At 36.5% G+C, this 24,618-nt stretch overlaps 1 protein-coding gene across 1 annotated transcript in view; it reads right to left on the bottom strand.

Moving 5' to 3' along the window:
- The window catches only part of znrf3 (zinc and ring finger 3), a 70,638-nt gene extending 47,832 nt beyond the window's left edge, over positions 1–22,806 (bottom strand). The window contains exon 1 of the mRNA XM_081365670.1: positions 22,210–22,806. Coding sequence (XP_081221796.1) covers positions 22,210–22,431 — 222 coding nt within the window. The 5' untranslated portion in view covers positions 22,432–22,806. The remainder of the gene's footprint in view (positions 1–22,209) is intronic.
- Between the last annotated feature and the right edge of the window lie 1,812 nt (positions 22,807–24,618).

Genomic DNA, 24,618 nt, shown 5'->3' with positions numbered 1-24,618 from the left:
ATCAAACAGGGACCATCCCCACAAAGAAAGGAGGGGGGTGTGAGACCAATGACGAGTCAAAGAAAGACACAAACTGATAGAGAGACCAGCAGTGAGGGAGAGCGGGACAGAGAAAACAAATGAGGCCCATGGACGAGAAACCGACCCAAGGCAAACAGCGAGGGGTAGAACACAAAGACAGCGGTTGCCTGGGAGAGAGGGGCTCGCAGCAGAAACTATGTCCAGATCAAGACACTCGCCGCTGGGCAGGACCGAGTGAGGTGAGCCCTTACTGAGCCCCCGGAGGTCACAGAGAACAAAAGAGCAGAGGACTGGAAAAACAGCTGGCCAGAGCAGATCACAAATGAATAAGGAGGAAGGCATGAAAAGAAAGATCAAAGAACGGACAGAGAAGCACATGGTAAAGAAATGGTAAAAAAAAAAAAAAAGGAAGAAATTGAAACCACTTTTCTCACTTGTTATTTTTCTCCTAACATCAGCTGATCACTAAGATTATTGGCAATTTTGAGATTTTCAGCCAGCATGCTAAAAAGTTATCAAATATTTTTGGTGAATTATGAGTATATATATATATATATATATATATATATATATATATATACACATATATATATATATATATATATATATATATACACATACAAACATACACACACACTCAATCTGGCCAAAAACTCTACAAACAAGCTTTTTTTTTTTTTACCATTGTAATAAAATAAAAAATGGAGTATTTACTACTACTACTACTACTACTACTACTACTACTGATAATAATCTTATTTTGCAGTACAACTGTACAATAAAGGCAGCACTTAAAACAAGATGGCAGCAGTTTGATCCAGACTGTTCTGGAGATGAACATGAATCCACGAAGTGGAGCTTTACCACATGTGCATCCACTCATATGGGTGAGGTGAGTAAACAACGCTTACGGGAAGCGCACACCACAATAACAAATACACACTTACACTTGAACACACACCGCAAACATACTTCAAGCAATGAGCACAGCTTGGTTACAAACACTACAAACATACACACACAAAATCATACAGATGTAAAGCAGATTTTTTCACTGCTTAGGAGAAATTGTGGACCAAATTCTAAGTGGAGCTTCAGATGCATTAAAATATTTCAATTTGTGCAACTGCGCAGTATATGACTATACGGCTGGTTGTGACATAATCCAACCACAACTATCCAGAACACGTACTGCTCTGTGGAATAAATGGTTCTGAATAAAGTATTTTTATTGTATAATTTGTACTATTTTTGGGATAAAATTAAACAAATCATTGATAATTTTTACCTTGTGTCAAGATGTTCCCTCCAAAAAAGGTTTACAGGTCACTACTATTTATTCATTTTTGATTAAATACAATTGCATTATGTTAGTCTGACTTAAAAAAAACAGACTTGTATGATTTTAGTCAGACTAAAGCAGGGGTGTCCAAACTCAGTCCTGGAGGGCCGCTGTCCAGCAGAGTTCGGCTCCAACTTGCCTCAACACATCTACCTGGAAGATTCAAGTATGCCTAGTAAGACCTTGATTAGTTGGTTCAGGTGCGTTTAACTGGGGTTGGAGCTAAACACCCCTGGACACCAATGGGCTAAAGTGTTTAAATGCCATTTTAAAAGAAAAATGATTGCTTTAGTCTGACTGAAATTGAACCTTTAAAGTGCATGTAAATGCACTGGCTAAAAGAAAAGGGGGGCTTAAATTCCAGAGTTTGTGGAGATGAAAAGACACCAAGAAGTCTACAAATGGACCACAAACAAGAAAGGTCAATATAAACCCAAACCAGATACAATTCACAATTCTGAACCACCACAGTTCCTTCACGAAACAGGCCTATTATTCTCAAGGACTGTAGAAGTTCTTCTGGGGTTAGCAGTGGGCTGGACACGGTCGGTCCACTGAATTCCACCAAACATTTGAATAGCAGCAAAAAGAGCAGGCTACACAAACAGTGCTTTGTTCGGATCCAGAATGCTACAGAACCCTCTGCCAAAGGTAAGCCAAGTATGTCTGCTTGGCAAACACAGAGAGCACCGAGAGGTCTGGGGAAGAGAAGCGCTTCAAATGCTCAAGAGTTAAACATCAATCTTCTCAACAATGTTCGCATACATACACACACTAAACGCAGGAAGGATCAGAGGGGGCCGTTTTCTAAAGGTGGGCTAATGGTCAACTACCTCTGAAGGTGATATGGCCGGAAAATGGGTTTTTCAACTTTAAAGCCAATTTACTCATTGTAATGAGCTACTCATTCTTTGGACTTGCAGGTTGAAAGCAATTATGTCCCATTTGTGGACAAATCGTTCTTTTGATCTGGTTCTTGATAATGATTTGCTTGTACTGTAGAGCAAGAAGGTATGGGAGAACTTGATTATGTCACCAACCTTACAGTTTTCTTCTCAAACAATATTGCCCTTACAAACGATTCAACATTATAATCAGACCTCATGGTGAACAATGACCAATAATAAAAATGACCAAAAAATACATATTTAAAAAAAATACACTTATTAAATCAAAATTCTGCAGTAAGTTTGTATGTTTAATTACAAGCAACGGTTCCTTTTTTAATCAGACCAACAAAAAATTATTCTGTACGATTCAACGGGTGAGTGAGTATGATTTAAACAAGTCAATCAAAAAGATTCAAGAGAACACTTGCATGCATCTTTCTGACTGACCGGTTCATAAGAGTCAGGTGTTCATAATTTGGAAATCACTTGTTCATTGTTCATTGTTGCATGGAGGAAATTCACTCTAAAGAAAATTACTAATGTCTCCTCAAAATAGCCTAATACCTGATGGAAAAACATACAGCAATTACAAATGTTTTTATCTAAACAGTGTTAAAGAAAAAAATCTGTTATGCTAACAGACTTGATCTATAGCTTAACCACATACAACATCTTACAAAGTCATCCAGAAGAAATCATGAACCACTAGGCCTAAATGTTCACATTGGCCAATGTTTCATCCATATTTTATTCATGAAAGCATGTGTAGCCAATTATAAACCCTGAGGGACAACACAAGCTGAAATCGTCCATCTGTCTGTCGCTTTCGCATATACCTTTTGACATCTCACCATCAACCCCACCCCAGCCTTGATGATAATCATATCTGACAGATGTTTGTGTTTAACCCCCAGCACTTGCCTAGGTGAGCAATGCAGCATGGGAGCTCAAGACAGAACAGTTTTCATGTTAGTGTCAGTGATGTTTTACCAACATACCTCATAATTTAACAATGATGTGGTTTAACAAAATGCCGTATGAACAGTTAGCTGTTCTTACTGCATTTCAATGAAATTCCAAGCTGGCGAGATTTTGCACAAGCAAGAACTAATGCAGCTCACTAGCAAGACTAACTAACTAATAGGGCTGCAACGATTCGTCGACGTTGTCGACAAAAATCGATAATAGAAATAGTCGACAATGAATTTCATTGTCGAAGTTGTCGCCAGACATGTTTTTTCCGACCGATCGTGAGGCATCTCTTCATTACAATCTCTGCCGAGAGTCGCACATGCGCATTAGCTTCTCTGCTGAGCGATAACATACAGAAATGGCGGCGTCCAACGCAGCAGCTGCGCGTACCAAAACATCTCAAGTTTAGGAGCATTTTAGCCTGGATACGGCGAATAAAAAGATTACCTGAATGGTTTGCAAAGAAGTCCTTGCGTATCACGGCAGCACCTCGGTGATGCACGCACATTTAAAGAGAAAGCACGTCGGACAGTTGAATGAAACGGAGTTTGACTCGCCTCGGTAAGATTTAAATAACATGGAGACGAGTTGTAAAGTTCTTTTGCAACAGATTGACCACTGAAAGTATCTCACAAAATGCACTGTTTTATTGCTGCCAATGTGCCTGCCCTGGTTTACAGGAAGAAAATGTTTACTTGATTTTAATTTATTTTTTCTTATAAAACAAATGTGCCTGTCCTTTATAAAAATGATAGAGTTTCTTTATTTATGCATTTATGTCTGTACTGACAGAGCACTGTGCCTAATTGGTTTTAGACAGGGCATTTTTATTTACTTTTAGTATGAATTGGCCTATCAGCAGCAAAGTTCAATAAAATATGCATTTTTCATTGAAGTACCCCCTTCTTTCTTGTGTTTACTATCATTTTCCACAGAATTAAAGCAATCTCATGCTAAATTTTAGAAAAAATTAATAATTATTCGATTAGTCAACTAATCGTTTCAATAGTCGGTGACTAGTCGACTATTAAAATAGTCGTTAGTTGCAGCCCTACTAACTAATGAAGCTGGTTGACAAGGTAGTCTTGGTAGATAAGCTAGATGCAAGCATACCAAATACATTATAGCCTACCAAACTAGGTATCTAAAATATAATGTGACAAGTTCTGATATCAACTCCATCTCAACAAAAACAATATTTCCATCCAAATTGAGAATTTATGTGAAAAAAATCAAACATCGCAACATGGACCTAGTGATTGGAATTTTTTTTTTTTTTATTCTTGCAAAACGTTTGCGTTCTCTTGCAAAAGTATTGCGTTCCTTTGAAAAACTTTACATTTGCTCACAAAACTTTAGCGCTCTCTCGCAAAAGTATTGTGTTCCCCTGAATATATAAAAATGTTATTTAAATTTAATTAAAAAAATTCCTCCCATATTATTTCAATCACAAAACTTTTGCGAGCAAATGCAAAAAAAAGTTGTGCACAAATGCTAAATATCCTGGGGGAACGGCAAAAAAAAATAAAAATAACGCAGACAAAACACTCAGAATCCATGTTTGTTTGCTAGCGTGTTTCAAGCATCAGACTGTCAAATTGTGTGAGTTAACAGGAAATCATGTGAGCAAATTTTTCAGTCACATGACTCAAATCCCTAGTTTCACATCAAAACTGGTGAGACTATTGCAATTTCTGTGCATCAAAAATGTGCAATCACAAGCAAGATATTGCATACTTTATGCGATATCTCAAAACAGTCCATAAAAAGGTTGATGGAAACCAGTAAATGGTAACTTACAATACTCTTTACACCTTTGACCTTTTGAAGATGCCCATAAAAATACAAAGATATTCATTACCTGTAATCACATGACCTACTATGTTAGTTATTAGTGCAGTTTACCTGATGCTTCATACAGCCATACTTGAAGTGTGAAAATAATAACGCAGAGAGCTACACAAAGAACAGACTACCTATTGTAGTCACTACCATCATCCCTGATCCCTTACATACACCCAATGAGCTCATTTTCCTCCCCGGCCTCACGTCTCTATCAGCGTCTGTACAGAAGACTCTGTTCATACTCACACAAAGAAAGAAGTGAGAGGCAACCATCCTCGGCATCTCAGGCATCCTGATATTCTCTACCGATATCGGCTTAGTGGCTTATGCGCTTTTCGTCTTCTCTCTTACCTACTCTCTGCACAATTCCCCTAGGATAGGTGGTACTCCACCAAGTCCTTGCTAAGTTTTATTTGGGATATGTGACTGATTCTAGTGGATGAAATGTATGGAAGCTTATTTCCAACAAAATAAAAAGGGTTGGGTTTTTTTTTCCTCGCAAGTTTGTATATAAACTCAGAATTACAAGTTTACATCTCGTACAACTTTAACCCCCTCATAATTCTGGGTTTACATCTCTAAATTGATTTTTTCCCCACAGAATTCTGATTTACATCTTGCGATTCTACTTTTTTCCTTAGAATTCTGAGTTTACATCTAGCGATACTGGCTTTTTTCCTCAGAATTCTGTTTACAACTTGCCATTTTGACATTTTTTCCTCTCGAAATTCTGGGTTTACATCTTGCAATTTTGACTTTTCCCCTCAGAATTCTGAGTTAACATCTCACAATTCAAACTTTTTTCCCTCAGAATTCTGGGTTTACGTCTCGCAATTCAGACTTTTTCCTCAGAATTCTGAGTTTACATCTTGCAATTCTGTTTTTATTTTGTTTCCACTACGTAATAAAGTAAAAAAAAGGTAACTGAATTTGTATCTCACAATTCTGAGTTTCCTTCTCAAAATTCAGGAAAAAAAAATCAGATTTGCAGGAAAAGTCAGAATTGTGATATATAATCTTAGAACTGCGAGGGGGGAAATAAAGTCAGAATTGTGAGATAAAAAAATGTGGCATTATTCTGTGGTGGAAAAAAAGCTTCCATATAAAAGAATGTATGAGTGGATGTTGAAGTACTAGAATTCCAAAAGCAAAACAGCTATGCCATGTCTATGATCTAAAGCATACAAATTCAACCTCTTCCCCCTCTCTCGCAATTCAGCTTATCAGAGGCTCATCTCCGGCAAGCCAAGAGGGGCACATACCATTCGCTCTGGCCCATCCTGTGAGCTCTCTCGTTGGCAAGAGTGGCCCTCTCAGCCGCTTTGATGTGCTGATGGTTCGGTGGCTCGCTCTGCAGCTGGTGATAGCATCAGAGCAGGCCTCTCTTGGGCCTGTGTGCCACGCTATGATAACAGGAGGGTTGATAAGAGGAAATACAAGCTGTCATGAAGAACACATCGAGTTGGATGCCAAGCTGACAAATCAGAGGGACAGCAAAAGATGCAGAGAAAAACACAGAGATAGAAGACTATGCAGGGGTGACAGACAAAGCAATGCAAACAAAGAAATAAAGACACATGAAAATGTTTATCTGACATGAAAACCGGTGTTGATTCTGCAGTGGGTAATTTTTTATATTGTCTATCAATGCCACAAATCTAAAAATCGAATCAACAACCGATGCAAAGAAGTCACACACAACACTCTTTTTTACATTTTTACATTACAATCCATTACACCCATATGTACATCACAATCCATGTTATTCTAGTATTATTTATGTACTGTTATAGGTTTTAATACACTGAATTAGCATTTTATTTTTATATTTCCAGTTTACTTGAACCAACAACCATCCAGGAAGCAAATTGGAGCTTATTGGAACCAAAATAGGCTCAACAAGCATTAAGACTAACAAGCTAACATGAGGTAAAAAGAAAGGCCAGCTGTAACGTAGCTCCAGAGATTTTCTCCCGAAGTTAACTCTAAAAGGACATCGAGGTAACCTGAATCTGCAATAAAGTCATAAATTAATAGTGGTGAAACTGGGTCACTACAACCTTCTACCCTCTAATAATCCAATTTATTCAAGCAAAGACTTGTCCCTTAGAAGTCATATTCTACATTCAGTTAGAAGAGCTAGAGACAGTGCGAGATACCAATGTTAAATATCCCAAGGCCAACCTCAAAGCAGCAACATAATATTTGCTCTAAGAAATACAATAAATATGAAAATAATACGAATAATAATACTATATGACACATAAAAAAATAAAAAAAAATTCCAAACATATAGACCAAACATCTGGAGCAATAAGGGTGTTTCGAGCTGATCAGAAGAGCCGATCAAATTACGCAAAATTCGCGAGACAATATTTCTATGCGCAGCTAAAATTTCTTCACTAGATTCACCGGTCTGGCAGTTCTACCAGGTGTCTGAAAAGGACATTAAATTTGCAATGTCTTTGCGGAGAGCGGAGATATCGCAAGGACAGCAACCCTACAGCAATAACAGCAAGAAACTAGAGCAGTGCTATTTCAGTGCTTGCGCTTTCGTTCCTCTCTAAAAGCCCCAAATTAATGTCCAAATCAGCCGCGAAAGTGATACTGTTCCTCAAGTGGCTTTCTTTGCACATGCTCCAAGACAAGCAAAGTGAACTTTGAGCTTCCGGTTAGCGGAATGGCGTCCGCCTAAACGGACGGTTAAATACACAAAGAAATGTGACAAAATGCCCAGCTTGGTGAGTATCTGCTTAAGTGAACATACACAGTTGGGAAATAAGTAGCATGAACTGTTTATTGGATCCACGCATTCAGTCTTAAAGGGATAGTTCACCCAAAAATGAAAATTCTGTCATCATTTACTCTCCCTCAAGTTGTCCCAAACCTGTATGATTTCCTTTATTATAAAGATATTTTAAAGAAGGTTGGTAATTAAACAGTTGCTGGTCCCCATTGACATCCATAGTATTTTTTTTTCCTATTATGTAAGTCAATGGGGTCCATCAGTCGTTTGGTTACCGACTTTCTTCAAAATATCTTCTTTTGTGTTCAGCAGAAGAAAGAAAGTCATACAGGTTTGGAACAACTTGAGGGGGAGTAAATGATGACAGAATTTTCATTTTTGGGTGAACTATCCCTTTAAAGTGACTGCAGCCTAATGTTATTCAAAAGACAAAGAAAAAAAAATACACTCACTGCTATTTAGTGGGATTGCACTTGATTACTGTTCGTTATTATTGTTATAATTTATTTCACTGGAATGCTATATTTGTTTAACTCTAAGCTATTATTGGTATCGGTGACTGATATCGGTCAATACTGCTTCCAGTGATCGATAATTGGCGATCAGCCCCAAAAATCCTGATCGGAGCACCCTTATGGAGCAACAAGAAGCATGTCACTGATGCTTAAAGTCGGCATAAAATGGAAATTGTGTTGGTCTTTTCTCTACTATGACATATATGCATGTAAAACTGCTCCTCGAACAAGAAAAATGTAGAGCGGAACTTGATTTTGTCCATCAGGAATTGATTGGATCGTTGTTGTTTGCTAATTGCACATCATTAGAAAAGAGCTGTCATTGTGGGGGGAGGGGAAGTTAATTATTTGTTATTAACACTGCAATATTCCATAAAAAAAATAAGGATTATCATCTCCAGAAACTCCAACTATACTAAATTTAGGCCACATATCTCAGACATATTAGCACTACCACACAGATTAAAAAAACTACAATTCTGCAGAAAACGGGCATGAAATTAACCAAATTAAACCAAATCACTTTTAAAAGACAAAGAAAAAAAACAATATTCCAATATATAGGAATATATTGCAATATTCCATAAAAAAAAATAAGGATTGTCATCTCCAGAAACTCCAACTATACTAAATTTAGGCCACATATCTCAGACATATTAGCACTACCACACAGATTAAAAAAACTACAATTCTGCAGAAAACGGGCATGAAATTGACCAAATTAAACCAAATCACTTTTACACAAAATCTAATTCCACCCTACCAAGTGTAAACACTCTCAAGGTCAATGTCATGTTCCTATCCTGACTGAAGTCTTCATTTTGTATTATTCCACTGAATGCTGATGCCTCATGTGTGGTCTGGACCATTGGGATCTTGAGGTCTATCAAGAGAATAAACGTGTACCTTAAATTCTCCCGAAATCCCACCTCCCATATGGAGCACAGAACAATAAATAAATAAAATATAGGGGATCAAATCCTGCCAAAACAAGCTGTAAAGAGTGTTAAATACATACACTCTGTCACAGGCACCAAAGGAAACAGTGAGAGAGGGATTTTTATAACCTTTAGAAACTGTTGTATCAACAAACAGCAGATCTCTAAAGCATTCAGAGTCCTGTAAGCCCCTTTGGGTTGAAACGCTAGCTCCATTCATACCAGCTACACACTGAGCGATTGTGTTTGAAGGTTTCTGAATAAACCTGTTTGAGGTTTGACCCACACACATGTAGCTATCCTAATTCCACCGTAATCCATGTTCATGAAATCAACCTCTATTAAAAAGAGATGCTCAAGCTCTACAGTGACATCAGGTCATTTGAACTATTACTAGCAGTTTCAAGACCATAGAAATCACACATTTAATCAGCTAAAAGTCCAGGAATCAAAACACAAAAGTGCACATTTGTGTGTTCACAAAAGCTAAAATACATTTTTAGGACTACACCAATATTGAAATTCTGACCGATAATTATTTTCATGATATGGCCAATAACCAATACATTTATTGTTAACTTGAGATATTATAAACCTACTTTATCTAAAAAATATTATAATAAAATAAATAAATAATAATTTAAATGAAAACAAGTGAATTTAGATGTCACAATCTACTATTAAAAAAAAAAAAAACTTAAAACGCTGAGCTACTAGTTACATAGTACCTGAAAATTAACTACCATATAAAAGTTTGGATCACTAAGATTTACTTTTTTTATTTTTTTATTAATGCTTTTATGAAGAAAAAACACGTTAAATTGATCAAAAGAGACAATATGACATTTATAATATTACAAAAAAATATATATTTCAAATAAATGCTGTTCCGTTTAATCAAGGAATCATGAAAAAATATAATTACAGACTCCACAACAATTTGAAGCAACAACTGTTTTCAACATTGTTGATAATTATAAGAAGAAATGTTTCTTGAGCACCAAATCAGCATATTAGAATGATTTCTGAAGGATCATGTGACTCTGAAGACTGGCGTAATGATGCTGAAAATTCAGCTTAGCATCACAGGAATAAATAAAACTAAGATATTTTAAAAAAAGAAAAAAAAAGTGTTTAAATTGTAATTATATTTTACAAATATTACAGTTTTACAGTATTTCTGTTCAAATAAATTGGTGAGCATAAGAGCACAAAAGTATTAAATTCTTACCGACCCCAAATTTATGAACAATATAAATATATTGGGCATCCCTATTTTTATACACACATGCACAAGTTAGTGATTACACTTACTGCCAGTAAGACTTCAAACACAACCCAACAGTCAATATGTTTTCTTAGTTAAGTCTAAAAACACACTTCTACTACTACTACTACTACAACAACACAGAAACCCATTCTTGTGATGGTGTGTGTTTAGTCACAGGAGCTGTCAATAAATTATAAGGCCGTCTGTTAGAGCACCACCGTTTTCCTTGCGCATACTTCAAAGAGCACGCATGCACGTAGATGAACACGCACACACACACAATGCTGTTACTGTATAAACTTTACAAAGCACAGTCAACTCTGTTCCACCTGTTGTGTACTTTAGGAACGCCCAATGGATTAACCGAATCGGATTAAAACCCCCACAAGTGTCTTCAGTCGGTCTAAAACTTAAATCAATTCCACTATGCAATGTGATGCATGCGTGTGTGCAGAAGATAAAAAGAGAGGCAGCAATGGCAAAAACAAAACATAGGGAGAGAAACAGGACTTCATCATACATTGGGTTTAAATCATAAAATGAGGACCCCAAAAGTCCTTATGCCCAAAATTAAACATCAAGCATTTGTTCTTTACCCAACATGTCCAACGAACACCTCCACCTTTATTTGTGCAGGGGTGGATTTAGCTGCAGGCCTGTGATTACATCACCAGCCGTTTGTGGTGCAGCTTTATCAGTCAGGCATTGCTCAGCCAGCCCTTTGAAGAGCCCGCCGGGGGCCTTTGATCTGAGCGTGCTCAGTGGCCTCCCAGCTGGCCGATCCTATCAGCTCAGGCGGCACATTTGTGCTCAACCCAGAACCAGATTCCAAAGCCACCTCTCTCTCTCAGGTCTGACTGGTTATGTGTAAGAGGTAAAAGGAGAGGGAAGGGCCTCCGCGCAGGCAGTAAATCCAGAGAAAACTGTGTGAAAAATACCACATAAATAGACAAGGTGTTGAAAGTCATCTCAACTCAACATGGAACTGCCTGGGGGAAGAACCACCAAAATGTTTTTTTTTTTTTTTCTTTCCTGAGATTACCAACATACAAGTACAACTTTAAAAGCTAGAGACTGTCTGTTTTAATATATATGGATACATAGTATTTTTAATTTTTTAATTTTTTTGTGTCAGTTTCCTAGTTGTTATTAATACACTAAGGTAATTAAATATTATAATATAAATGATCATAATCATAAATGTATAAAATATGTATAATATATTTAAAATTAAAAAAAGTACAAATATTTTCAAGAATTAAAAATATATTAAAAAACTGTATATATATATATATATATATATATATAAAATAAAAAAATAAAATAAAATAATAATAATAATAATAATAATAATATTATATAAAAATTATATATAAAAATAATAAAAAAAGAGGTCGATTTATCTAAACTTGACTACAATTTATATATATATATATATATATATATATATATATATATATATATATATATATATATATATATATATATATATATATATATATATATATATAATTGTGGTCAAATTTAGATAAATCTACCCCTGTTATAGAGTACAGGCCAGTTGAAAACATTAACCAAAACATTAACCAAAAAGACAATCTGCCGCTTGGACCAGACAACCTAATCTTTCAAAGCTAGAAGCCGCTATACCGAAGGGACCGCAAGTATCTCATTAAAAGGGAGCCAGGAGACAGTTGTCAGGCATTGTAGTCTATTTCAGAAGCCGAAGAGAATCAACACCTTGGATGATATGTGTGCATCCATTCGTCTATGACAAAATGAACACCTGGTGACCATGGGAAACAACAGGGGAGCAATTATAAAGAAGCCATGTGGAGTGAACAAAGGAACAAGCGAAAAATGATGATCCATCAGGGAGAGAGGACTTTCTTAATTTAACAGAGACACAAATAAGTGCCTTCATAAGCCAACTGAGTTACAACACGTAATTCAGAGCAGAACTTATCTGTACTTCCCCAAATCAGCTGGGTTTTCCTTTAGACGCCTTACAGCCAGTTCACAACATACAAATGCAGTGAACTTTGTACACAACCAAGAAATAAGCGCGATATAATGCCAGTATCTAATGCAATAGCTAATATGAAATGACAATGAATGATAATTAATTTGTTAAATCATATATATACACAGTACTGTTTGTATATACAGTATATATATATATATATATATATATATATATATATATATATATATATATATATAATATAATATAATAATATTAATAAATGCTGTTAAGTATCATTCATTGCTATTTTATGTTAACATAAAAAAAACTTATAGCAAATGGTGCCGATTAATTGTTTATTTTGATATTTTTGTGTAAATCTTCCAGCGTATGTAATTCTCTGCTGGTGTGCACTGCTGTATACTTTGAACCCAGTGTTCTCGAACAAAAGAAGAAAGTAGCATAAATGATAAGTAGAGATGTGGTCTTCAGACTTGAGGATTTCATGACTTGGTAAATATTAAAATACTAGTACGAAGCTTGGATTTTGCTGCAGTTGTTTGGCTGATAACACAACATAAGAATAGTCTTCTTCAACCAGAACCTACCCGTGAGGACAATTAGCAACAAGGTAATTAGGATGACAACATTTCAAAATGTGCTGTAAACCAATAAAAGACAAAACCTTAAGGCAAACAGACAAATTCTGTTATTTCCTGTTGGTGCATGAAGCTCATGACATTTCTGTTACTGCTCAAAAGCAGTCTGCCAACTAACCCCAAAATTTGAAAAAAAAAAAATAATCAAGGTATCATATTGTACTATAATGTTCGAACGTTTGGGGTCGGTAACAGGTACGATTTTTTAAATTTTTGAAAGAGGTATCTTATGGTAACCTAGGCTGCATTTATTTGATCAAAAATACAGTAAAAACATAAATCTTGTGAAATATTTTTACAACTTAAATGAACTTTTCTATTTTAATATATTTTGAATCTGAGCTGAATTTTCAGCAGCCTTTATTCTTCAGTGTCACCATTAGAAATCATTTTTAGGATTCTTTCAATCAATCAATCAAGCAATCAAACTTTATTTACAAAGCACTTTAAAGGAACCAAAGTGGACAAAAGTGAATGGAAAGTTGACGATTAGAAAGTTCAAAAGAACAACATTTGTTTAATTATCTTTTGTATCATTGTAAATGTAATTTTTGATAAATTTAATGCATCCTCACTGAATAAAAGTATATATTTATTTCCCCCCAAAAAAGTGGTAATGTACATTATGGGCTCCTTTAACAGCTTCTTACATGTAGATCTAGGAATTAACAACATCAACAGCATTTATCAATAAAAAAAAAATAAAAAATTCACAAACCTACTCAGCCACTGTCATGTAAAAATGAATGAAAAAAAAAAAAGATTGTTAATTTGTTCAAATAATATCAGAAAAGACGACCATCATGCAATTATTCTACAAAATCAACAATAATTCACATCTTGTGCAGTCTAATGTACATTTATCCATTATTCTGTCATTCATTTTTCAGAACGGTTTAACCATCTTAATGTGTCCAGCAACTGTCCAAGAACAAAACAATAGCTGGTAAATCAATCATGCTAAAACTTAACATGTTTTCCATGTCAACATGTCAACTGTTTTCCATCATGACCTAGACTTGATTCAAGTTTTCATTCAAGATTTCAAGTCTCAAGTCAAGTCTAGGTTATGATGGTGGAAATTATTATAATCCAGTCTTCTTAAGTTGCATGCTTTGAGTCATATTGTGGATTCTTGAAGTCTCAAATCAAATCTGACCATCAACTGTCTTTCATTACAACTTGGACATGATTCGAGACTTGAAGTCTAAGACTTGACAATAACTCGAACCCTTTTCTGAGACCCCTCGTCTCCATGATGTGAAAGAGTCCCTGGAGAGCGAAGAGGAAAAGGAAACATATGAACAAGTGCTGAGGAAAACCTTCAAGTCTATGCTAACTGGTTAAGCAGAAGGGCAAAAACAGAGAGAAAGACAAAGGAATAATAGAAGGCAAGTACCATAGAGAGTCAGGGCATGACAGAGTGTCTAATGGCGTGACAGACAGAGATAAGTACAAGGACACGACAGACAGGGAGACAGTCAGACACTGAAAGAGGGAAAGACTGAAAACCAGAGCTTGAAGGAAACAATGGGTCTGCGTTTTGGACTTCAGCCGTTCGTCAGCACATTCCTGAACAACAACAAAGCATGCCTGAGCCCCTGTGTGCCCCAAGAGCATTGTCATTTCATAACCCTCTGCTGCTTTTGCAGAAGTAGAGACTAAATGAAGTGAATATAAAAGCACATCAGCCATACGATTGTGTCAGTCAATATCAAAATTAGCGTATTTATTGGATTCAGAGTAGGGGTGTGCGATAACACGATTTTTGATCATGAATGGTTCAAATGTCTCCCAGATCTGCTTTTGAAGAAGTAACGTAGCATCGTGCTTCAGTGCATTCCATCAGTTGCAGTTCTGGCGCCTCCATCTCAAAAGTTGCTGACGTAAATTTTTAAGTGCAATCAACTTAGATATTCAAGTCATTTCAACTTAAATCACATTAAACTGACATAAATGAGTTGAATTTTGTATAAATTACAAAAAAAAGTTGAAAAATTGCTTAACTTATTTTGATGAGTTAAAGCAATGTAAAAACATTTGTTGTCATAACTTACTGATCATATCATTTTTAAAGTGAACATATTAGGGTACAAAGGTAGGGTCACGCTCACGTAACATTGCATGCGTTTTAAAGCCTTGCTGGTTAAACACTTTATCGTGATATGATATTTCTGCCATATCGCCCACCCCTAATTCAGAGTCTGTCCTCCAAAAAGCCCCACATTTCAACTGTCGGAACTGAGATTCTTGAGGTGTAACCATAGCAACTGGGATGATCAGCTGTGATAAGCTAATCAATCTGTGTTGTCAGTCACCATCAGGACTGCACTTGCCTCTCAAGTGAACATCCAGTCCTTGTAAATGAGCTTTGATGGGCAAATCATTAGGGGTTTCAAGGAGAGAGAGCGGAGCTATCGCTCGAGCCTTTGCAGGAAGCAAGAATAGGATTAATTCTGCGCCGGGTAAAATAGAGCCGACGGTTTGAATTTTCTATTTATTTCTGCCTAAACTATTTGTGCTTTAAGAAAACAAACAATAAACATTTTTTCAAGCGCATCAGAGTGAGGCAGACAGTGGTCAAGGAAGAAAGAAGGAGACAAAAACAGTTTAATCTTTTCTACTCCGACAGAGGGAGAAAAAAACCCACCTCAAATTACTTTGGCAAGGCTATGAAAGGCCGACGGGTTAGTGGTTTGAGCAGATACGTCTTAAAATACAGCTGCCACCACAAAACCAATAAATGGAAAAGTAGTCGTGCAGCACTTTTAACCTTTTAAACCCACGGTTGTTGAATATTGCTACTGTTGCTGTGGACAGGGAGGGGCCCCGTGTTTTCGGGTACCCACTGTCTCGTGAAGGGCCGTTCTGGACTCCCATGGTTTCAGTCTGTGGGAAAAGCATGCAGACTCCTTAGGCCAAACCAAGCTCTCATTATGGGCCTAATTTAAGCGCAAAACTACAGCAAGCTTTGAGGAAAGACACTGTATCAATCACACCACAGAACGTGGGCTGACTTTAACTGATTTTGTAAGATAAAACGAAAAAACAAAGTACTAAATTGTGGTTTATGCCTCTAGGAATTAATCCAGACCTCAAATGTTCAACATATCAAATAAGGAAAGTCGCCTTACGGTCTATTAAAGGAATAGTAGTAGTTGCTGCTCAATGACAATCTTAACCTCAAGTGGTCTGTTAAAGGGGTAGTTCACAAGTTCAGTCAAAAATGAAAATTCTGTCATCATTTACTCACCCTTATGTCATTCCAATCCAAACCTATATGAGTTTCTTTCTTCTGCGGTAAACACAAAAGATGATATTTTGAAAATTATTGGGGTCCAAAACACTGGACTTCATTGACTGTCATTATATAAACAAAAAAAATCGTTGTTTGTGCTCCAAAGAAAGAAAGAGCGTCATACAATGACATAATTTTCATTTTTGGGTGAACTATCCCTTTAGCCTCTGTGATTACTGAGTCAACTCGAGACAAGTGGTGCTCACTGCAGAGCCAACTGATGTCAAGCTCCACCTCTCTGGACGTCAGGTATTGAGCTTGCAGGTATCCACCTATAATGGGTGGAGGTATAGAGTTATGGGAAGGGTTAGGGCAGGGATAGGCAACTTTGGTCCTGGAGGGCCACTGTCCTGCAGAGTTTAGCTTCAGCCCTGATAAAAACTCACCTGCCTGTATCTATCTAGCAATCCTGAAAACATTGATTGCCTTGTTCAGGTGTGTTTAATTAGGGTTGGAGCTAAACTCTGCAGGACAGTGGCCCTCCAGGACTGGAGTTGCCTATCCCTGGGTTAGGGTGTGGTTAGACCTTCTAGCTCCACCCATTACGCCTAATTTAAATCCAGAGAGGGGGAGCTGAACCCATGGATCTGCAGTGAGCAGCCTCTCAGATCTGACTAATTCAAAAACGATTCAGACCAATTTTGTGAACTTAAATCAATTCATTTGAATTTTTTTTATTTTTTTTCACAAAGTGGACTTTGCCACTTCTCTCACAAACTAATGAATATGTCAAATAGTGCTAGGGTGGATGTCAAGATTACAAGTCATATTGACAAATTATTTGAAACTATTGTGTCATTTTCAAGTTTCAAAGCATCAGTTCCCATTCAGTGTAAAGGCACTGTAAAGGAGTCACCAAATTCTTCACAAATTCTACTTGTGGGTTCCACAGAATAAATAATAAATAACAGAATCTTCATTTTTGTGACCTTTAAAGGGAGTTTACACAAAAATGAAAATTCTGTCATTTACTCACCCTCAAGTTGTTCCAAATTTTCAGAATTTTCATCCCTTTAATAATAATAACACATTATGTTTATGCTTGAAAGGTGATGAGTGAATCAGAACATCTCTTTGTTCTCAGAACGTTAAAAGGAAAGGTGACCTTATGAAAGCGACTTTCATATGATCACTTCCATGGTTCAGTGTCCCTCAGAATCCCAAAAATGAAAGTCAGGTGCGCTAAGCATTTGAAAGCATTGTAGTACAACAACAAAAAACGAGACACTCGAAACTCAAAACTCATATGCCAACTGCAAACATTCCACTCATATATAAATAATGAGTCATTTTCCAACACATATAGATTTCACTCCCACAGTTATCAGCCACAACAAACAGGTGAGAACAAGGTTAAAAGAGGGAGTACCATTTTACTTTCCCATATCCAGTTCTCAATGAGAACAGTGTCTAAAAACCACCAGCACGGTTCTAGTTCTGCTGCAGGAGGTGATAAGGCGAGTCATCCATCAAGGTATTTTAGGTCAGTCATGTATAGATATGACACTACAGTTCTGCCTGAGAGAATGGAGAGAGGGCATCATTTTAACATGTCATCGCCTGTACTACCAGCGTTCACACAGACCACTTCATTTCACTTCTGTTTATTCAAGGGAATTTCAGCACTAACGGTCATGAACTACAAACAATGATGCACTGAGTTATGATGGTAGACGAGATAAATCTAAACTAGTCCGGTGGCACACTGAGAACAGTTAGTGTGACAGACATTATCTCCCTGAAAAATTAAAGACAGGTGCGACAATCACACCTGGCAAACTTATTTATTAGAACTTGCTCAACTAATTCAGGGTTTTAATCCCATCAAAGTAGAAAAAGCATATCATAATTGCATTCAATTATTGTTATTATTTTTCATAATATTATATTATTGATATCCATTATTATACTAAAATATACACTTTGAGGTTAATGTTTTTGTAAGTCTCTTATGCCCACCAAGGCTGCATTTATTTGATCAAAAATACAGTACAAAATTGTAACATTGTAAATGTTGATACAACTGCTTTCTAACTTAATATATTTAGAAATTGTACTTATTCATATGATGGCAAAGATTAATTTTCAGCATCATTGCTCCAGTCTTCGGTGTCACATGATCCTTCAGAAATTTTTCGAATATGCTGATTTGCTGCTCAAAAACCATTTATTGCCATCAACGTTGAAAACGGATGTGCTGCTGCTTATTGTGAAAACTGTGATATATTTTCCAGGATTATTTGATGAACAACATAAAGCAAAATATAATTTATTTTAAATAGAAAATATTCTGTAACATTAGAAATGTCTTTACAGTCACTTTTGACCAATGTAATGTATCCTTTTTGAATAAAAGTATTAATGTATTTTAAAAAAAAATCTTCCTATTATAACTTATATTTTTCAGAATAATATTCAGCATTACAATCAATATTATTATAATTTTTAAAACAAAATGTGAAAGGTGTAATACACACAATTTTATAAAATATCCACACATTAAACTCTTTCCTTGAAGGAATTGGGGAAAAGAAATCACTAGATTATTTGTCATTTTAACCTGCTTAAACGTTTGAAAGTTATGTTTAACAGAGTAAAATTCAAGGTATAACAAAGCAAAATAAAGTATATTAGACTGATAACCACCATGTCAGCTAAAGGATTGGCAAAATCATCACAGACCAAACATTGGATGTAACAGCAGATTTCCGCTTAAATATTTTTAACCTTTCAGCCTTTGACTAAAAAAAAAAAAAAAAAAAAAAAAAAACTAAAACCTAAACCAATAATATTCCTGTAATCAAGGTATAAACCAACAGCTAGCAAGTCTCTATACTGGAGACAAGGCCCTGGAACCGGCTGTAGGAACGTAACACTATATTCAAAACACCATCAGCAAGACCTTTCCAAGAGAAAAGCCACAACTATACAGTATGTAAGAATTATTTAAAAAGACACTGATTTTCATGCTATGAGAAGACAAAATTGAGGCAATTGAGGTTCTAGCCAAGGAGAACATCGGTTCATTGGTGTATTAGCCAAGAAGTCACTTTGCTTCCTGCCCCATAAGGTAGAGTATGTAGCAAATTGAGTTAATTTGTTTGCTTTGGCCCTGCTTTGGTACTCCAGGCTCTCCTTTTCACTCAAGGGAAAACTGACAAGGATGTACCAGGGCTTAGGGCTAGTTTTCTTAAAGTGCTCGAAATTTACGTCCTACAGTCTAAAACCCTCACTTATTGACTTAATTGGATTCTCAACGCCCAACAACAACCCTTCTTTATAATTAAGCCACCAGCGCACCAATCATAGAGGTTAAAAATGCAATAAACGGAAATTGAGACCAGCATCTGTGGTTTGCAGGAAAACTTTTAACATGCTTAAAAGCAATTAGGCACAAGAAAATGTATGAACAAGAATGCAGAACAAGCATAAAGGCCCGCTCACACCAATGACGATAACTACAGCGATGATATCGTTGGAATCACTTTAAGAACGATTTTTTTCCAGCTGATGAACAGCCAATCAGAATGCTCGAGCATTTAAAGCCTGCAGCACACTTAGAATAAACAGAATGATATCGTTCTTGGTGTGATCGGGAGAATGGTGCAACTGAACTTTTCTTTTTCATTCAAAATGAATTACGCAACTATATTGTCAAACATAAGTCAGAAGTCAAACTTTTGCATCAGATCTCAAAAATATCTTCATATGGTTCTTATTCAATCAGCTTCACAGCAAAACTATCATTAGAGCAAAAAACATCTCTCGCATGAACACCATTCAAAGCCACATGAAATTATGACATTGCTGAGAAGTTGACATGAAATGATGGCATTGCCAAGAAGAAAATTGTGAACGATACATGGCATAGCATTTCGGAAAATGAGAGAGAACAAACAGTAAAGGAGAAGATCTAAAACATTGTGTGCACAATGATTACAGCGTTAGAATATATTACGAACACTATCCCAGTAGGAATCCTAACTTGGCCTCTGTGATAAAAGCGATGTTTAACTATGTCTGAAAACATGGCAAACCTCAAAGGCTTCTCAACGTAAAGCTGAGGTCCGGCATCTCAGCAGGGTTTAAAGATAGAGCCAACCGGCCCGTGCTAAATGGATGTATGGCCAGTCTAAATATCTAAACCACTAAATCTCTCATTTCACCCCACTACAGAGAAAGCAATCTCCTCTGCCATCACTGAAAAATGATGATCACCACTTGCCATTTTGAAAAATGTGATACTCACTAATCCTATACATGCGAACATTCTAACATTACTAAGTACACAACTGTAAACACATAGTAGCGAATGATGTGGGACGGACACAGTGGACCTGGATGTAAAAAAGCCTGTATTTTTCATATTTCTTCACTAAAACCACAAGGAGGAATGTAAAGGAAAGCACAGAAATAGTAGGAGCTTGTGAAAGATGAACTATTGCATGCAGCTAGAGTTTATGCTTGTGCATTGGTTTCATTCCAAACCAGATTTCTTCGCATCAATCTAAAAGGTAAAGCATTTATTTACAGTGTGTTGCATGCATGAGGAGATGCAGCATAAAGCATCAGGCATTCGCTTTGATCATTGCATCTTCTTTCAGTGTTCACATTACAGGCACAGTCACCATAACTTCCCACAGTGCACTTCTGCCAACAGTGTTAAACTCTAAGCAAGTGTTTAAGGGACTAATTATTCCTCTTGGCGTGACATTCAATAACTTTTCGCTCTTTGATGCCTGTTCTCTGTTTTCACAAGAGGAGAGGGAAGAATTACAAACTTTCAACAAATCATGAAAATGGACGCTCTTTAGAAGGATTGCAAAACTTTCCCTAGAGAATACAAAACCGCTTGCATGCAATAAGAAGGATAAATCACACAGAGGTGTGATGGTTCATAAACAATTTATCAAATAGCACAGATCCCTGTGGAGATATTATTTTAGTAGAGCGGTCTTCTGGACTGCATTATGGAGAGGATTTCTCACAGCCTTCAATGAACTTCAAACAAAGGACATTTATATGACAGGTGTCACGGACCTATTTAAATCATACCATTCAATTATGTAATAATAATCATCTCAAGTCATCTTGTCGGTCTTAAAACGCATGCACTGATTTCAAGAGGAAATCAAAGCTATGATCAAATTAACTGAGGAAATGAATAAAAGTTATGGGGAAAAGTTTCCAGTCTGGATAATGTTAACGCCATTGTAGGCACATAAAGCATATTTCAGAGGTGAGCATGAGGAGAATTTTTTTTTTTTTTTTCATGATCCTATTTATAATCCTTTCATCTTTCCAGGTATTCATTGACTGTGGGAATCCTGTTACTATGAATCAACACTGACACTTGTCATTGTAACACTGCAAAAAGATCTAGGAAATGCTGTTATTAAAATTGATAACCTCTGACATATGTTTACTACTGTCATCTGCGCTACAAAGTTAGCCACACGTGTTCCTGCACGTCGTTTCTGCAGTATACTACACAATTAATGCAAGCTATGCATCAAAGTAACTTTTTTGCAAGTACGTTTTCATGTTTTGCAAGACAAGAGGCCATTTTGCGACCGCATAGTTCTCTGGTCTTTTACCATCCTCGCATAGTGAAGTGCAACCCCACACCCCCTTGAAAAGAAAGAGAGAGAAAAACAAAGTTGCGGAGAGCGAATGCACCGCACAGAAACGAAGTTGTTAGAGGGTAAAATTCCCATGCAAGTGCACCGATAGAGACGGAAACGTACTTGCACGATCTCGCCCTCTGCGCTGATAGTGGCTCCGGCTCTGGAGAAGCGCCCTTGCAGACCTGTCGTGTAAGTGGTATAATCACCATTTGAGCTCGACTCAAAAAGCACAACTTCCACAAAGGCAGTATCCTTGGCTACGACGCTTCCCAAGACCCAAAACAACACCAAGACCACCGAATCAGCACCACGACCGAACCAACTCCTCGGTAAAATCATCATCTTGCCGGTTGGATCAGCGCCGATCGGAACATAATTTCCAAGGGTCTTCAAAAAAGTGTTGCTTCAGAATCAAATTTGAGAGGGGAAAGCTCCCTCCCAAAATACAAACGACACCAAAAAAAGAAAAGAAAAACCGCAATGGATGGTGCGAAATGATAATAGCGCTCATTAAAAATAAAAGTTTGTCCTTGGAAAGAATGTCGTGGCTGATTTCACCATTGCTGCCCGCACTATCGCATTGCTCGCGCGCTCGCTTATGCCTCGCTGGCTGCTGCTCGCGCTCTCTGTACAAAGCGGATCTCCTTTGATCTGGGAACACGTGATTCCTTAATTTTTTTTTCCCACAAAGGGTTAACCCCACCCACCGATCTTCCTGACCCTCTCTATTCTAGTGGTGGAGTTTATGATTCATCCAAGTGACTCGAATCTTTTGAATCAGCTTATTTAAAAGATTCGTTCAGGAACCGGTTATTTCCCAGCTAACTTTCTCAGAACGTACTGGCTAGGTTTCTCAAAGTTATGAACAAACATCCTTCAAGTAACGTATGCTTGTTCAGAGTTATCTGTTTATAATGTTCTCACAAAAGCACAAAAACGATAGGCTATTCTATTCATAATTAATGGCTACATTGTTCGTGGAACTTTATTTTCCTGAAATGTTTTAGTTGGATGTTTGTTTAACATTTTAAACGTTACTAGTTGTTTCAGAATCTTCAGAGAACATTCAAAAGTAACGTTCCCATTATGTTTGCAGAATGATAAAATGGTAGGCCTATATCATTTTTAAAACATTTAATAAACTTGACGTTTTGAACATTTAGAAATAACGTTTTCATATCTTAATGGGAATTACGTTCTTAAGTTATCTTTTTCTAATTATTCTTTAATTTGCATCTCTACAAATCCAGAGGAGACACCATAAACAGTAGCTAGGCTATTTAAAGATAATAAGCCTTTCCCCATAAGCGACACCTAAGCAGATATGTATATTTGTCAGCTGCTGCGCATAGTGTCTGTCAAGCTTCTGAAAAATATAACAACAATTCTGCAACTTTCGGTAAAGTTACTTCATTGTAGGCTAGTTGTGTAGCCTGGTTATTTTTACACATGCATCATTCTTATTATGAGCAAAATACGTAAGTTTCAAAAGGGAGAAACTTCAAAAAACTAAAAATTAGTTGCATCGAAGTGAAAAAGATTCATTCTTTTAAAAGACTCGTTCAAAACAACCGATTCGTTAACGTCAATTCCACTCCCCTGCTCCTCTCCGCATTGAATCGTTAAGGAGGAGCGACACTGTTTGGATGATTTATACGCAGAAATGTGCATGTAGTAATAGCTTTGAAGTTAATTGCTGGGATTGTCCTTTCGTATATAATATATTATAGTCACAAAACAGTTTTATTACTTTTGCTGGAAGATTGGCAAACGTTTCCCTTAAAGTTGTAATTAGCCGACTGTGAAGGAACTTGTTGAACTTCGGGAGGGCTACCTTAAAAATAACTAAATCTTCTAAAAATTATTAAGTGTTAATTTTACCCGTTGTCTATATAGTAAGTGGACTTTCTGATGCGCTTTACACATTGTATATTATTGTGTCAAGTTTTTCAAGTAGGCCTATTCTCGCCTGTCTTTCTGAGAGAATTTGAAAGCTATTGGTTTTAAAACACCTTTAAAGTCACCATGAAATCAAAACGATTCTTAAAAAAAAAATGTATATATAGAATATTGCAGCATTTATTATAATTGATTTTTCATTTTATTTTTAATTTTGTGCTTTTGTAACCTTTCATCAAAATAACCCTCAATTTTGCAGCAACATCTCTTCTCTGATGACGCGTTTATTGGCATGAGGGCATTTACATTTTTTCTTGTTCGAGAATACGTTTTATTCAGATATAAGTCACGTAGGAAAGAAAAGACAATCGCAACTTACATGACGAATTTAAAGTCTAGGGCTGTGTCCGAAATCGCCCCTATACCCTTAAATAGGGCACTATTTGAGGGGACAGACATTTATGGGCCATTCTACAAAATTGGTTCAAAGTTGGAAACATTTTGAAAAAAAAATTGTCTTTTTTTACATTTTTTTTTTTTACACATTTTGTATGTATGCAAATTGTATAATATCCAAGGTACACATTTCTAGTAATTGTGCAGTTAATTATCATATTGTATTTTCAGAAA

This window comes from Scardinius erythrophthalmus, assembly GCF_964197995.2.
Source record: "Scardinius erythrophthalmus genome assembly, chromosome: 5".
Classification (NCBI taxonomy): domain Eukaryota; kingdom Metazoa; phylum Chordata; class Actinopteri; order Cypriniformes; family Leuciscidae; genus Scardinius; species Scardinius erythrophthalmus.
Note: the sequence above shows the minus strand (reverse complement) of the source record. Positions and strands in the feature narration are given on the sequence as shown.